The 14,310-nt window shown below is 41.8% G+C and overlaps 1 protein-coding gene across 1 annotated transcript; it reads left to right on the top strand.

Moving 5' to 3' along the window:
• Positions 1–13,394: 13,394 nt before the first annotated feature.
• LOC132545874 (uncharacterized) lies at positions 13,395–13,844 on the top strand. The gene has a single exon (XM_060209545.1). The coding sequence runs from the start codon at positions 13,395–13,397 to the stop codon at positions 13,842–13,844; it is 450 nt and encodes a 149-aa protein (XP_060065528.1).
• Positions 13,845–14,310: the final 466 nt, after the last annotated feature.

Here is a 14,310-nt window from a genome sequence, read left to right as displayed (position 1 = left end):
AGATGTTGACTCTCCAGATGGTAACCTCCGATGCAGCGTCACTGTATCCATATCAGTAGATCAGGTCACATACTAGGCATCCAGTTTTGACACGACACGTGCAGACGTCATTCTCTCTCTAGACTGTCTCACTAATCACCGTATTGCATGTTGTACTGCCGACCGCCAGCGTCCTCACCCGACACCTTTTAGTAAGCGATACACCTGACGGTCGTGCGTGCCTGACAGCTGAGCAGGCCTGTAAGTCGTACGTTATTATTAAAGCACTTTGTTTACCGTGGACGCCTTTTTGCTTTTGTTTTTGTTTTTTTTTTTCAAAATAAACTATTGAATGTCAAAAGCCTTTGATGGTGGGTTTGAAAACTTTACACTAACACAAACTGTAAACAAAATTAATTAGTTTACTCAAGCGCATTACTCCGCACTCAAAATTATAAGATTAGAATATTACGTACAAGACATCCAACTGCTCTTAGTGTCCAATAAATTATATCAGTTGATTAGTTACAAGAAAAGATCGAAACTTCGTCATTGCGTGATTACAGGTCAAACTAAAATCTCTCGAAGCTGTCGACCACCGCGAACATCAACCTAGGAAGACATCTACAGTACTACGTAACTCTTTGATTGACATTTCAATACACATACGGTTTCATGTTTATAATGACGGTAAATGTTGTTTATCATACAGCGTTTGATAGACTCACCTTGTCAGCCCCACATCCTAACTCTTCATTGTTTGATTTTTTATTGTTTTTTTTTTATAATTACAATTAAAGTGGCAGACAGAAGGCATAAAAGTGCAGACCAACAGCATATAAATACTGACGCATTACTAACAAACGCTAAACACAACCCGTCAGATGGGACTCAAAATGGTGGCCCGTGTGAGAAGGTTCAACTCGCACGATAAGGGTAGGCGTGATAACGCCAGCCCAGAGGTTAGTGCTAGATTAGCAATAAGGACTATTCATTAAATAATTTTGATAGACTTCCAAAATATTAGATATATATCAAAATTTAGATAGTGTAGGATTCTTCCTCGTCCACTCTGTCTTTAACAGATCCTGTCGTTGCGATGTGCCTAACTAGTGGTAAATTAGAGCTATACTTGAGCCAAGGGGGTCGTAATCGAAATTATAGTTAAAACAGGTCTGGTAGTATAGACGGCCCATTTCTACCTTATCTCTGTTTCCCACTCTCATCTCTTCATACTATCTCCTGTCTACTCACCCTCCTATCTTCGCTCATCTGCTGAAAGGCCGATAATTGTAGATATAAAACTGTACATTGTGTATAATTTACCTGTACTTGTATGAGTGAGTACTTCTCGGTACCAGAAACTTGTTACTCCGTATTGAAATTAGTCTGTCATTATCCATTATAATGGACACAAAGGTTGCCTGCCTGTAAATATGATTATTTTACTTAAAATCAGCAAACTGTGATATATTTATTACTGACATTTCAACAAAAATGTGCAGAGAGAATCAGGGAAATTTGAAAATATAAATCCTGATTAATTGGATAGCTCAAATACCAGTATCAGAGAAAAAATACTAGATACAAGGGAAAAAATATGTTCTGGAAACAGAGAAAAGATGTACGTTGTGAACATGAATGAGATAGTTTCAAGATACAGGATTCTAAAACCGTTTCCATACAAGAGGAATTTCCAGTGTGTACCTTTCAAGGAATGGTTTATTGGAAGGTGCTATTTCGTGTAGAAATACACTATATAGCTCCTAGAGATTACTACACTTTTCCAGAAAAAGATGTTTTACACTCTGGTGACAAATCAAAAAGATTATCGTTATTGCTTAGTTTATTTTTAAGATAATGACACATTGTTAATTACATGTGCATTACCTGATTGCGTCGCACGAGGGCAGGTTGACAACCAAATATTAAGTCCCGCACGTGCTCTGAACAGTTTAGTATTTGAATATTAACCCATGTTTTTGCGCTGTAGCCTGGTAATACGTTCTAAACAACAACACAAAGTTAAAGGAACCATGAGATAACGGGATGAGGATAAGGTTGGCGTTTGGGTGAACGCCGTTAAGATAGAAGCATAGGGTCTATCTCCGTTATGAGTTGTAGAATAAAAAAAACATCAAAATGTATTACGCATATCGACAGCACAATACACGATGGTATCACATAGTTAGGACAATTTAGTTAAATATAAATATAAACTTTATTTATTTTACAACAATTGCGAAACAAGTTATGGGAAAACCCACGTGGTCGGGCAGGTGACCCCTTACCTTTTCACGTCCGTTCCGGGAACCCCGGTCGGCTAGGTGAAATGCGAGTGCGTTACCACTGCGCCACCCGACCACCAATTTAGTTACAACTGGGCGGTCATCGTCACATCATTCCCTCCAAAATAGGAGATAATACTACTACAGATTACAACTGGGCGGTCATCATCACATCATTTCCTCCAAAATAGGAGATAATACAACTACACATTACAACTAAGGAATACTACAGAATACTACTACATAATAAAAGTGAGGAATTCTACTGAATACTACTACAGACTACAGCTATAGAGAATACTACAGGAAACAGCTATAGAGAATACTACAGAATACTACTACATAATAAAAGTGAGGAATTCTACTGAATACTACTACAGACTACAGCTATAGAGAATACTACAGGAAACAGCTATAGAGAATACTACAGAATACTACTACATAATAAAAGTGAGGAATTCTACTGAATACTACTACAGACTACAGCTATAGAGAATACTACAGGAAACAGCTATAGAGAATACTACAGAATACTACTACATAATAAAAGTGAGGAATTCTACTGAATACTTCTACAGACTACAGCTATAGAGATTACTACAGAATACAGCTATAGAGAATACTACAGAATACAGCTATAGAGAATACTACAGACTACAGCTATAGAGATTACTACAGACTACAGCTATAGAGAATACTACAGAATACAGCTATAGAGAATACTACAGACTACAGCTATAGAGAATACTACAGAATACAGCTATAGAGAATACTACAGAATACAGCTATAGAAAATACTACAGAATACAGCTATAGAGAATACTACAGAATACAGCTATACAGAATACTACAGAATACAGCTATAGAGAATACTACAGAATATATCTATAGAGATTACTACAGAATACAGCTATAGAGAATACTACAGAATATATCTATAAAGAATACAACAGAATATAGCTCTAGAGAATACTACAGAATACAGCTGAAAATTAAAACTACTTCAGTGGGTTAGGTAACACAAGCAATAGCGATTGTGTCCTCCACTGACCCTAATTACGATACGACATCGGCTTGGTATGCTGTGTATCAGGCGCCCTATAGCCATTTGTGGAATTAGTGGTCATTCTTGACGAAGAGCGTCGGCAAGCTGTTGTCGATTGACAGGAAGCCGCGGACGATTAGGAAAAGTTCGGGTGAAAGACTAAACCAGTCCATACACTCGATAGTTTCTACTTGCAGTACTTATGTACAAGTCTAGCTCTATGTGGTCGAGCTCTTTCGGTCATCAGTACAAATTCAAGGACGACAGCACCTGTAAAGGGTCTTACAGTTGGATAAATTATTTCATCCCGGTACCGTAAACTGCTGACCATCAAAATCCATTCCCGCATACCACTGAGCCTCCGAAGAAACGGTCATGCTCAGTGACGCAGCAGTCAGCATACCTCTCACCCAACCCATGCCAAACACTCCTCCTGCCATCATGAAAGTTTAGAGAAAACCTAGACTCGAACGTAAAAAGAATACATTGCCACCGACGCAGTCACCGATTCACGTGGTCAGCCGCCCAACGCTGCCGAGCTATACGGTGACGGCGTGCGAGTCGAGGGCGTACAGTGGGTCTGTGAGTTTTGAAGTCTATTCCTAACTGTTTGTGTAGAAAAATCTTGTTCAGTTACTTGACGGAAGTCGTTACTCAGCTCCTTGGAACTCCCAAACCGATGTCGCCTAGTAAGAGTGCTTACATGACGATACTAACGGGCTAGCCTACACATGGTCCACAAATGTTCAAAACAGGTTTCAAAAAAATGACAGAAGAAACACAACATTTGTTGATTGATTTGACGGTAGGACCACACAGACATACAATAAAACCATCATTGACAGTTATAGGATGTCTTGCGTCACGCCTACTACAGGTTACTCAGGCAAATCGTTACCGAAAAGTGATTTTGCATACATTGGCGATAAAACAGTAGCCGAGGAGTGTCAAGCTTTATTTATCTTAATGGTAGAAAAAAAACATATATTTTATTCCTTAACTTTTTGTCCAGTATATATGATGACCTTCCTGCACAGGAAAGACTATCATTACCACATCGATGGTCACGTGACTTAGTAGTGTTCAGAGTCTGATTACACTCACCACAGCGCATCCATTCCGTCTAGACTTAGAAAGTCTTTTAGTATCTCACTGTAAGAAATTTTAAAAACAAAACCTAAAGGATATGCGTGTAAGTGAATTTTGTGTAAAATTAAAGTAAACTGACACCTCCCTAAAACAGCGAAATGTTCACGACCCATGCATGATGGGTTTGGAGAAGTTTTACGGTATATTGGGACCAACAATATTAGAATGTCATAATTAAGTGCATTTGTTTGATTTCTCTGGCAACAATAAAAAACCGATTGATTTATTCTTGTAGCTGATGTTTTTTTTCTATGGATCAAAACGTGTTAAATATTCTTTATTTTGGTTCACTCCTTTGGTCCACTTGAATAACTCACTTGTCATTGCTTTTCAAGTTGTCTCAAAAACATGTTTTTATGTCTCACAACTATAAGGAAGTTGATCTACCTCGGCCATGAATTATGTTAAAAATTCAGCCGAAAGCGTTAAAGGTAACGTTTTAAATCGCGCAAACATAGGTGTTCCGATTTGTGGCCATGTCGCCAGACAGCGCGGGTATTACAGCACTGGTATTACAGCGCGTGCTCGGGATCACACACTCATTAACAAAACATAACTTTAATGAGAGAGCCAATGAGTAGATTGCAATCTAAAAGTCTTGCTTATGCGAAATAAATGATGGACGAAGAGACGAAACTCTGAGCGGATATGCAGATCACACTTTGATGCAAAAATAAGAAAAATGTACTTTTATAATTACCAAGTACAGACCTATCTATCAAATTCCCCATTTTATCAAATTAATGCATTTGCTCGTTTTCGATGTGGGATAATTTCCCCACAAAGGTAACATCACATACTTAGTAGTTTTATATAAAGAATTTCTTGGGCGTTTCTCCCAACGTCACAGGATAGAACGTGCGTTCATTAGACCTAAGAACGTTACCGCCCCCTCGCGAGTTAATCGACACGATATATTCTTACGTGTAACTTTGGAATTCTAATTTAATAAAATAGTGCAATCATGTCATGGTTCCAATAATGAAAAAATAATGTCAGAATCGTTATGGTTATGGTGATGTTGAGATCATGTCAGTGTTGGCATGGTTACGGTACTCTTAATATCCTGTCAGTGTTGTCATGGTTACGGTACTATTAATATCCTGTCAGTGATGTCATTGTCACGGTACTATTGATATCATGTAAGTGTTGTATGGTCACGGTACTGTTGAGATTTTGTCAAGAGTTGTCATGGTCACGTTACTGTTGAGATTGTGTCGGGGTTGGCATGGTCACGGTACTGTTGAGATCTTGTCAGTGTTGTTGTGGTCACGGTACTGTTGAGATTTTATCAGAGTTGGCATGGTCACGGTACTGTTGAGATTTTGTCAGAGTTGGCATGGTCACGGTACTGTTGAGATTTTATCAGAGTTGGCATGGTCACGGTACTGTTGAGATTTTGTCAGAGTTGGCATGGTCACGGTACTGTTGAGATTTTGTCAGAGTTGACATGGTCACGGTACTGTTGAGATTTTGTCAGTGTTGTTATGGTTCGCGGTACTGTTGATATATTATCAGAGTTGACATGGTCACGGTACTGTTGAGATTTTGTCAGTGTTGGCATGGTCACGGTACTGTTAAGATTTTGTCAGGGTTGGCATGGTTACGGTACTGTTGAGATTTTGTCAGAGTTGGCATGGTCGCGGTACTGTTGAGATTTTGTCAGAGTTGGCATGGTCACGGTACTGTTGAGATTTTGTCAGTGTTGGCATGGTCACGGTACTGTTGAGATTTTGTCAGTGTTGGCATGGTCACGGTACTGTTGAGATTTTGTCAGTGTTGGCATGGTCGCGGTACTGTTGAGATTTTGTCGGAGTTGGCATGGTTACGGTACTGTTGAGATTTTGTCAGAGTTGACATGGTCACGGTACTGTTGAGATTTTGTCAGTGTTGTTATGGTTCGCGGTACTGTTGAGATATTATCAGAGTTGGCATGGTCACGGTACTGTTGAGATTTTGTCAGTGTTGGCATGGTCACGGTACTGTTAAGATTTTGTCAGGGTTGGCATGGTTACGGTACTGTTGAGATTTTGTCAGAGTTGACATGGTCACGGTACTGTTGAGATTTTGTCAGAGTTGACATGGTCACGGTACTGTTGAGATTTTGTCAGTGTTGTTATGGTTCGCGGTACTGTTGAGATATTATCAGAGTTGGCATGGTCACGGTACTGTTGAGATTTTGTCAGTGTTGGCATGGTCACGGTACTGTTGAGATTTTGTCGGAGTTGGCATGGTCACGGTACTATTTGGAATTCTGGTATGTACTAATCAAACATATTCAACAATAAAGGAATGTTATTTATCATATGTTTCTTCCCACAGGCGATATCGTCTATTATCGCAAACACACCCAAGTAGTAAAAAAGTACAATGAATTGTTTTTCCACATTCGTTTTATCCTCTGTCATGAAAGACGACTTGCTCTTTTTCATCCCATACTAAAAACAGTAAACCTCTACATGGTTGGTACCCGATCAGATAAACGGGTCGACCTCGTCGCAACAAGAAAATTTAGTGTCTCCAATACACTGTCATTGACACTTATCGTCTTACAGTCATCAACATCTATCATCGCACCCTTCAGTTCCCCCGTGTACAATGATAGTTGTAGAGTGTGGATCAGGACACCTTGGTTTATCGTTAATACTAAAGGGCCGTGTCTGGCGTCAAGTGGAACAGAATATTTCCTTTCCCCCGTGCAAAATGACCCCCTCCCTAGACACCATCCTGCTGCAGCTTCCCAATGTGAGGGAAGACGATCGTACCGTTGACAGATGGTTTCATGTTAAATACAGAGTAAGTAATGAAGTGTTCCGCGTTCCTAATGCCAATTGTTTGGGTGGTCGAGCGGCGCAGTAGTAACGTAATCGTCGCCTTTCACCTCAGCGTCCGGTGTTCGATTCCCTAAAATGGTAAGATGTCAGCTACCCGACCACGTGTTGGGTTTCCCTGAGTACACTGGTTTCTCTGCCACAATAAAACCATATGGGCCAACAAGAGTGATAAGTAAAGTTGGACAAGTTGTTGCGCAATTGTTATAAAATTAATAAAGTTTTTTGATATAAAGGAGAATATGCGGGGTTACTAAAGGCCTCTGATTCGAGGCAAGAAACGAGCGTTATATCGGGATATTTACTCCATCCTGAATCAATGCGTCAGTAATATTTTACCGGCTAGCTAGCTAAGACGACCGTCAAACAAAAAACCGTGGTAAGAAATCATAATATACACGGTAATATCTTCTCGACAATTAAGTTTAGTCACTAATTTACCGAATAATTTTCTTTTCCAATAAAAACGATGTCAGTTCAGAAATATCGTATTTTTTTTAAATTTAAATTCGTCATGACATATGAGTAGATCAAGTGTATAAGTGACATGATAGTGATAAGTACTACCGCCACTCTCTAATCGGTCAGTGACATGATAAGTACTTCCGCCTCTCTCTACTCGGTCAGACATGATAATTACCACCGTCCTCCTCTAATCGGTCAGACACATGATAACTACTACCGCCTCTCTGTAATCGGTCAGTGACATGATAAGTACCACCGTCTCCCTCTAATCGGTTAGACATGATAAGTACTACCGCCTCTCTCTAATCGGTCAGACACATGATAAGTACTACCGCCTCTCTGTAATCGGTCAGATATAATAAGTACTACCGCCTCTCTCTAATCGGTCAGACACATGATAAGTACTACCACCTCTCTCTAATCGGTCAGCGACATGATAAGTACTACCGCCTCTCTCTAATCGGTCAGACACATGATAAGTACTACCACCTCTCTCTAATCGGTCAGCGACATGATAAGTACTACCGCCTCTCTCTAATCGGTCAGACACATGATAAGTACTACCGCCTCTCTCTAATTTGCTAGAGACATGATGGATACTTGCGCTTTTCTGTAGTCGTTCAGAAACGTTCGAAAGATCTCCACTTTTCTCTTGTTTGCCAGAGACATGATTCGGACTTCAAATTTTACTGGTCAATTTGAGATGTGATAAGGAATAACGCATTTCTTCAGTTAGTCATTACTGTAATATTGACTAACGCCTTTTTTCTAGTTAGAGGTGTAATTAAACATTCCCCCAAAATCTAGTTTTAAACTTGATGAGTCTATAATCTGTAACAAGTCTCACGCCCCCGGGTCTCTAGACCTTTCCTTTATATTGGTCTTTATCTAACAACAGCTAAAATGGTTAAAACTCGGATCTGCTGTTTCCTAGCAGTGCCTCAGCGGTGTGTACGGTTTTTTTGGGCTCATTTGAAGGCGACGGGGGCTGACCTTTCTTCTGAATTGAATGGTCAATGCCCATGTCGCCAAACCCAACACTTGTAATTATTGTCTGCTCAGGTGAAACCCTATTAATTAACCATGGTTTACCTGTCAACGGGGTACGTGGTAACGTACGCTATCTATATCGCACAGACACGTGCATTGAGGGAGTTAAATTGGCAATAAAGATGAGCCGGCGACAATCACGGTTGGTTAGGTGGAAGTTTGCTATATTGTTAAATTGGCAGACACCGTTTCTTTGATGTCTCGTTAACGGGTGTGAGACAGATCCGGATGCATTGTACAGATATACGTACTAAGTTCGTATCGTATTTCTAGATTACTTCGATAGAGTTGCACGTTCACTTCCGCACCAATGTGCACTTTATTGCAGAGAGTTAAAAACCAATTTGGGTCCAGATTCAAAACTCATATAAAGATAAAAAGACATTTGTCTTGAACTGTCGTACGCGATGACATATTCGGGAATCCTACATGTTGGCGATGCCGTAGGGGTAGAAACAGCTAGCGTTATATTGACTGGTTAGTTGATTTAAAAACCATCGTAGGCGTTTATTATTCGGCCATGATTTAATGTTCATTACATGTTTATTGTTTCCAATCTAATCATGTTTCGTGACCTGTCAATTGGCAAAAAACAAAGATCACAGAATCCACGCATAATCAGTTTGTTCTCAACTGTCCTTTCCCCGCTATACCGACTGTTCACTCCCCGCTATACCGACTGTCCTCTCCCCGCTATACTGACTGTCCACTCCCCGCTATACCGACTGTCCTCTCCCCGCTATACTGACTGTACACTCTCCGCTATACCGACTGTCATCTCCCCGCTATACCGACTGTACACTCTCCGCTATACCTACTGTCCCGTTCCCACTATACCGACTGTCCCGTTCCCACTATACCTACTGTCCCGTTCCCACTATACCGACTGTTCACTCCCCGCTATACCGACTGTCCTCTCCCCGCCATACTGACTGTACACTCTCCGCTATACCGACTTTTCCGTTCCCACTATACCGACTGTCCCGTTCCCACTATACCGACTGTCTCGTTCCCACTATACCGACTGTCCCGTTCCCACTATAGCTACTGCCCCGTTCCCACTATACCGACTGTTCCGTTCCCACTATACCTACTGCCCCGTTCCCACTATACCGACTGTCCAGTTCCCACCATACCGATTGTCCCGTTCCCACTATACCTACTGTCCCATTCCCACTACTCCGACTGTCCAGTTCCCACCATACCGATTGTCCCGTTCCCACTATACCTACTGTCCCGTTCCCACTATACCGACTGTCCAGTTCCTACTATACCGACTGTCCAGTTCCCGCTATACCTACTGTCATCTCCCCGCCATACTGACTGTACACTCTCCGCTATACCGACTTTTCCGTTCCCACTATACCGACTGTTCCGTTCCCACTATACCTACTGTTCCGTTCCCACTATACCTACTGTCCAGTTCCCACTACACCGGTTGTCCCATTCCCACTACTCCGACTGTCCCGTTCCCACTATACCTACTCTTCCGTTCCCACTATACCTACTGTCCCATTCCCACTACTCCGACTGTCCAGTTCCCACCATACCGATTGTCCCGTTCCCACTATACCTACTGTCCCGTTCCCACTATACCGACTGTCCAGTTCCTACTATACCGACTGTCCAGTTCCCGCTATACCTACTGTCATCTCCCCGCCATACTGACTGTACACTCTCCGCTATACCGACTTTTCCGTTCCCACTATACCGACTGTTCCGTTCCCACTATACCTACTGTTCCGTTCCCACTATACCTACTGTCCAGTTCCCACTACACCGGCTGTCCCATTCCCACTACTCCGACTGTCCCGTTCCCACTATACCTACTGTTCCGTTCCCACCATACCTACTGTCCAGTTCCCACTACACCGGCTGTCCCATTCCCACTACTCCGACTGTCCCGTTCCCACTATACCTACTGTTCCGTTCCCACTATACCTACTGTCCAGTTCCCACTACACCGGCTGTCCCATTCCCACTACTCCGACTGTCCCGTTCCCACTATACCTACTGTTCCGTTCCCACTATACCTACTGTCCAGTTCCCACTACACCGGCTGTCCCATTGCCACTACTCCGACTGTTCCGTTCCCACTATACCTACTGTTCCGTTCCCACTATACCTACTGTTCCGTTCCCACTACACCGGCTGTCCAGTTCCCACTACACCGGCTGTCCCATTCCCACTACTCCGACTGTCCCGTTCCCACTATACCGATTGTCCCGTTCCCACTATACCGATTGTTCCGTTCCCACTATACCGATTGTCCCGTTCCCACTATACCGATTGTCCCGTTCCCACTATACCGATTGTCCCGTTCCCATTATACCGATTGTCCTGTTCATTGAAGGTGATAAATAACTGGTCAAAATATATGTACCTTACGTACACGTCTTGCCGTGAAAATCGACATTCGTTTCAGTTAAATGAATCCAACAGACAGTTGGGGCTTGTAATTAAATTACGCGCCTAAAATGGCGTGGCTCTAAGTACTCATTCCTCCGTAAACGACCGTCCCACGTTATAATCTATTATTTTTTTTTATTTCACACTTAATTTTCACTAGTTTTTTTTAACAATTTACATCTTTCAAAACACAGACAGCAATAGAGCGGACAAAGGTTTCTCGTGGAAGTGTTTTGTCTCCAAAATATAAACAATTTAATGACGCCGACAAGTTGCTTGTTGTTTACTGCAAAATATATACAGTATCGGAAGTGCACCAATTATCATATATACGTATTTTACAGTGCATATGCCTAACCGATATTCTCCTGTGGCTGTCTACGATCAATGGTACACTAATCCGGCACGGATTACCAACGTAAGATGGACACGTGCGTATTATGCTGGTTTGATCACAACCACCTGTCAACCTCCATCGCCAATCCCCTTCCCACAAATGGCAGAGGAAGAGAAGAGGTCAGAGGTCGTATGCACTCTTTGTCGATTTTCTGTGATGAGATCAGCGCTAATTTGTTTTCAATATGTTTTAATTTTTAGTTACGCATATATAAGTACAACTTGATCAAGATGTGACCGACATCAAATGTACACGTACTTACGTAATAGTCTGGGTTATCGAGTGTGAACACACTAAATTACTCCAATCAAAACAAGATGTTTGAATATGTGTGAGAATACAACATTCATTGAAATGCATCTGATTTACTATTACATAACACAATCCCCTAGCGATCCAGTAGGTTAGCAAAGACATTATAATGTAAGCGGATTACACCACCCATGTGAAAGGAATGTTTTTAACGGTTACAACTAAAACTTTTAATTGTTAAAACTGTCATGGTGTAACCGATGGAAGGGGTGGTGGTGGTGGGTGGGTGGGCCTTTTTATTATTGTTTTTTCCCAGATAGTGTGGATAGATGTTTTGTTCTCCTTTTAAAAATCCTAGATCCTCATTTGACTGTTCACATGAAACCAGTGTTATTGTTATTTGTTGGCAACTTCTGTGCTGGAACAGCACGTACTCCGATGTAACTCATTCTAGAAATTGTACAGGTAGAGTGCTGGGTCTAACCGTCTTACTTATTCTAGAAATTGTACAGGTAGAGAGCTGGGTCTAACCGTCTTACTTATTCTAGAAATTGTACAGGTAGAGTGCTGGGTCTAACCGTCTTACTTATTCTAGAAATTGTACAGGTAGAGTGCTGGGTCTAACCGTCTTACTTATTCTAGAAATTGTACAGGTAGAGTGCTGGGTCTAACCGTCTTACTTATTCTAGAAATTGTACAGGTAGAGTGCTGGGTCTAACCGTCTTACTTATTCTAGAAATTGTACAGGTAGAGTGCTGGGTCTAACCGTCTTACTTATTCTAGAAATTGTACAGGTAGAGAACTGGGTCTAACCGTCTTACTTATTCTAGAAATTGTACAGGTAGAGAACTGGGTCTAACCGTCTTACTTATTCTACAAATTGTACAGGTAGAGAACTGGGTCTAACTGCGTTACTAAAAAAATGTCAGATGGATCTTTGCACCCATCATCATATGACCGTTATTGATTCTATACAAGTTACAATTTTCTCTTTATACCATTTGTTTTTTTTTCTTTTCCAATCAGCCCAAAAACATTTTGCAGAACTCATAATAAAGAGGAACTCATTCAATTTTTTCCACATGTGTAGCTACCAGAGTTAATGTGTTGGAATTCTGGGACTGATCCACATCTTGATACTGAAGACAATGGTATCTTATGTTAAAATGGCATATATTTAATAGCAAGAACAAATCAATCAGCATATATTTTTCTCTGTGAACAAAGCAGCTGTATTTATATTAGCTGGGTTTCATCTCCTCCCTCTGTATGTAATAACAAAGTCTGTTAACACAGACTTTATTTTTTTTTCTATTTCTAGCAAAAAAGCTGGCACTTTGATAAGCTGTGTGGTCCATGTTTATAATATCCACAAACGGTTTATGGTGTAAGTTCCTGTAGTTCCCAACCATGATAACATTAAGCCACCTGTCAAATGTTCCTGCTTAAGGAAATCAAGGAAGACAGTTAACAAGGAATAGCCAGGACAAGATATAGGTATACACAGACCTGGTTGTGGTGGGATGACCATGAAAGGCACCAGTATGCCCAAACCTGTCCAGTATGAGATGACCATGAAAAGGCACCAGTATGCCCAGACCTGGTTGTGGTGGGATGACCATGAAAGGCACCAGTATGCTCAGACCTGGTTGTGGTGTGATGACCATGAAAGGCACCAGTATGCCCAGACCTGGTTGTGGTGGGATGACCATGAAAGGCACCAGTATGCCCAGACCTGGTTGTGGTGTGATGACCATGAAAGGCACCAGTATGCCCAGACCTGGTTGTGGTGGGATGACCATGAAAGGCACCAGTATGCTCAGACCTGGTTGTGGTGGGATGACCATGAAAGGCACCAGTATGCTCAGACCTGGTTGTGGTGTGATGACCATGAAAGGCACCAGTATGCCCAGACCTGGTTGTGGTGGGATGACCATGAAAAGGCACCAGTATGCCCAGACCTGGTTGTGGTGGGATGACCATGAAAGGCACCAGTATGCTCAGACCTGGTTGTGGTGTGATGACCATGAAAGGCACCAGTATGCCCAGACCTGGTTGTGGTGTGATGACCATGAAAGGCACCAGTATGCCCAGACCTGGTTGTGGTGTGATGACCATGAAAGGCACCAGTATGCCCAGACCTGGTTGTGGTGGGATGACCATGAAAGGCACCAGTATGCTCAGACCTGGTTGTGGTGGGATGACCATGAAAGGCACCAGTATGTGCATACCTGGTCAGTATGGTATGACAAAGGCATACCCAGACAAGGTCCTCTTGAGATGGTCATTATAAGGCACAGGTATACTCAGACCAGGTCCCCGCGGGATGGCTATAACGAGAGACAGGTATATCTAGACCTGGTCCCTGTGAGATGGTCATTATAAGGCACAGGTATACCCAGACCTTATTACCATTGAATGGCCATGACAAAACACAGGTACACC

This window comes from Ylistrum balloti, unplaced genomic scaffold (assembly GCF_031769215.1).
Source record: "Ylistrum balloti isolate Yb309-2 unplaced genomic scaffold, AGI_CSIRO_Ybal_v1 Utg369860, whole genome shotgun sequence".
NCBI lineage: Eukaryota > Metazoa > Mollusca > Bivalvia > Pectinida > Pectinidae > Ylistrum > Ylistrum balloti.
Note: the sequence above shows the minus strand (reverse complement) of the source record. Positions and strands in the feature narration are given on the sequence as shown.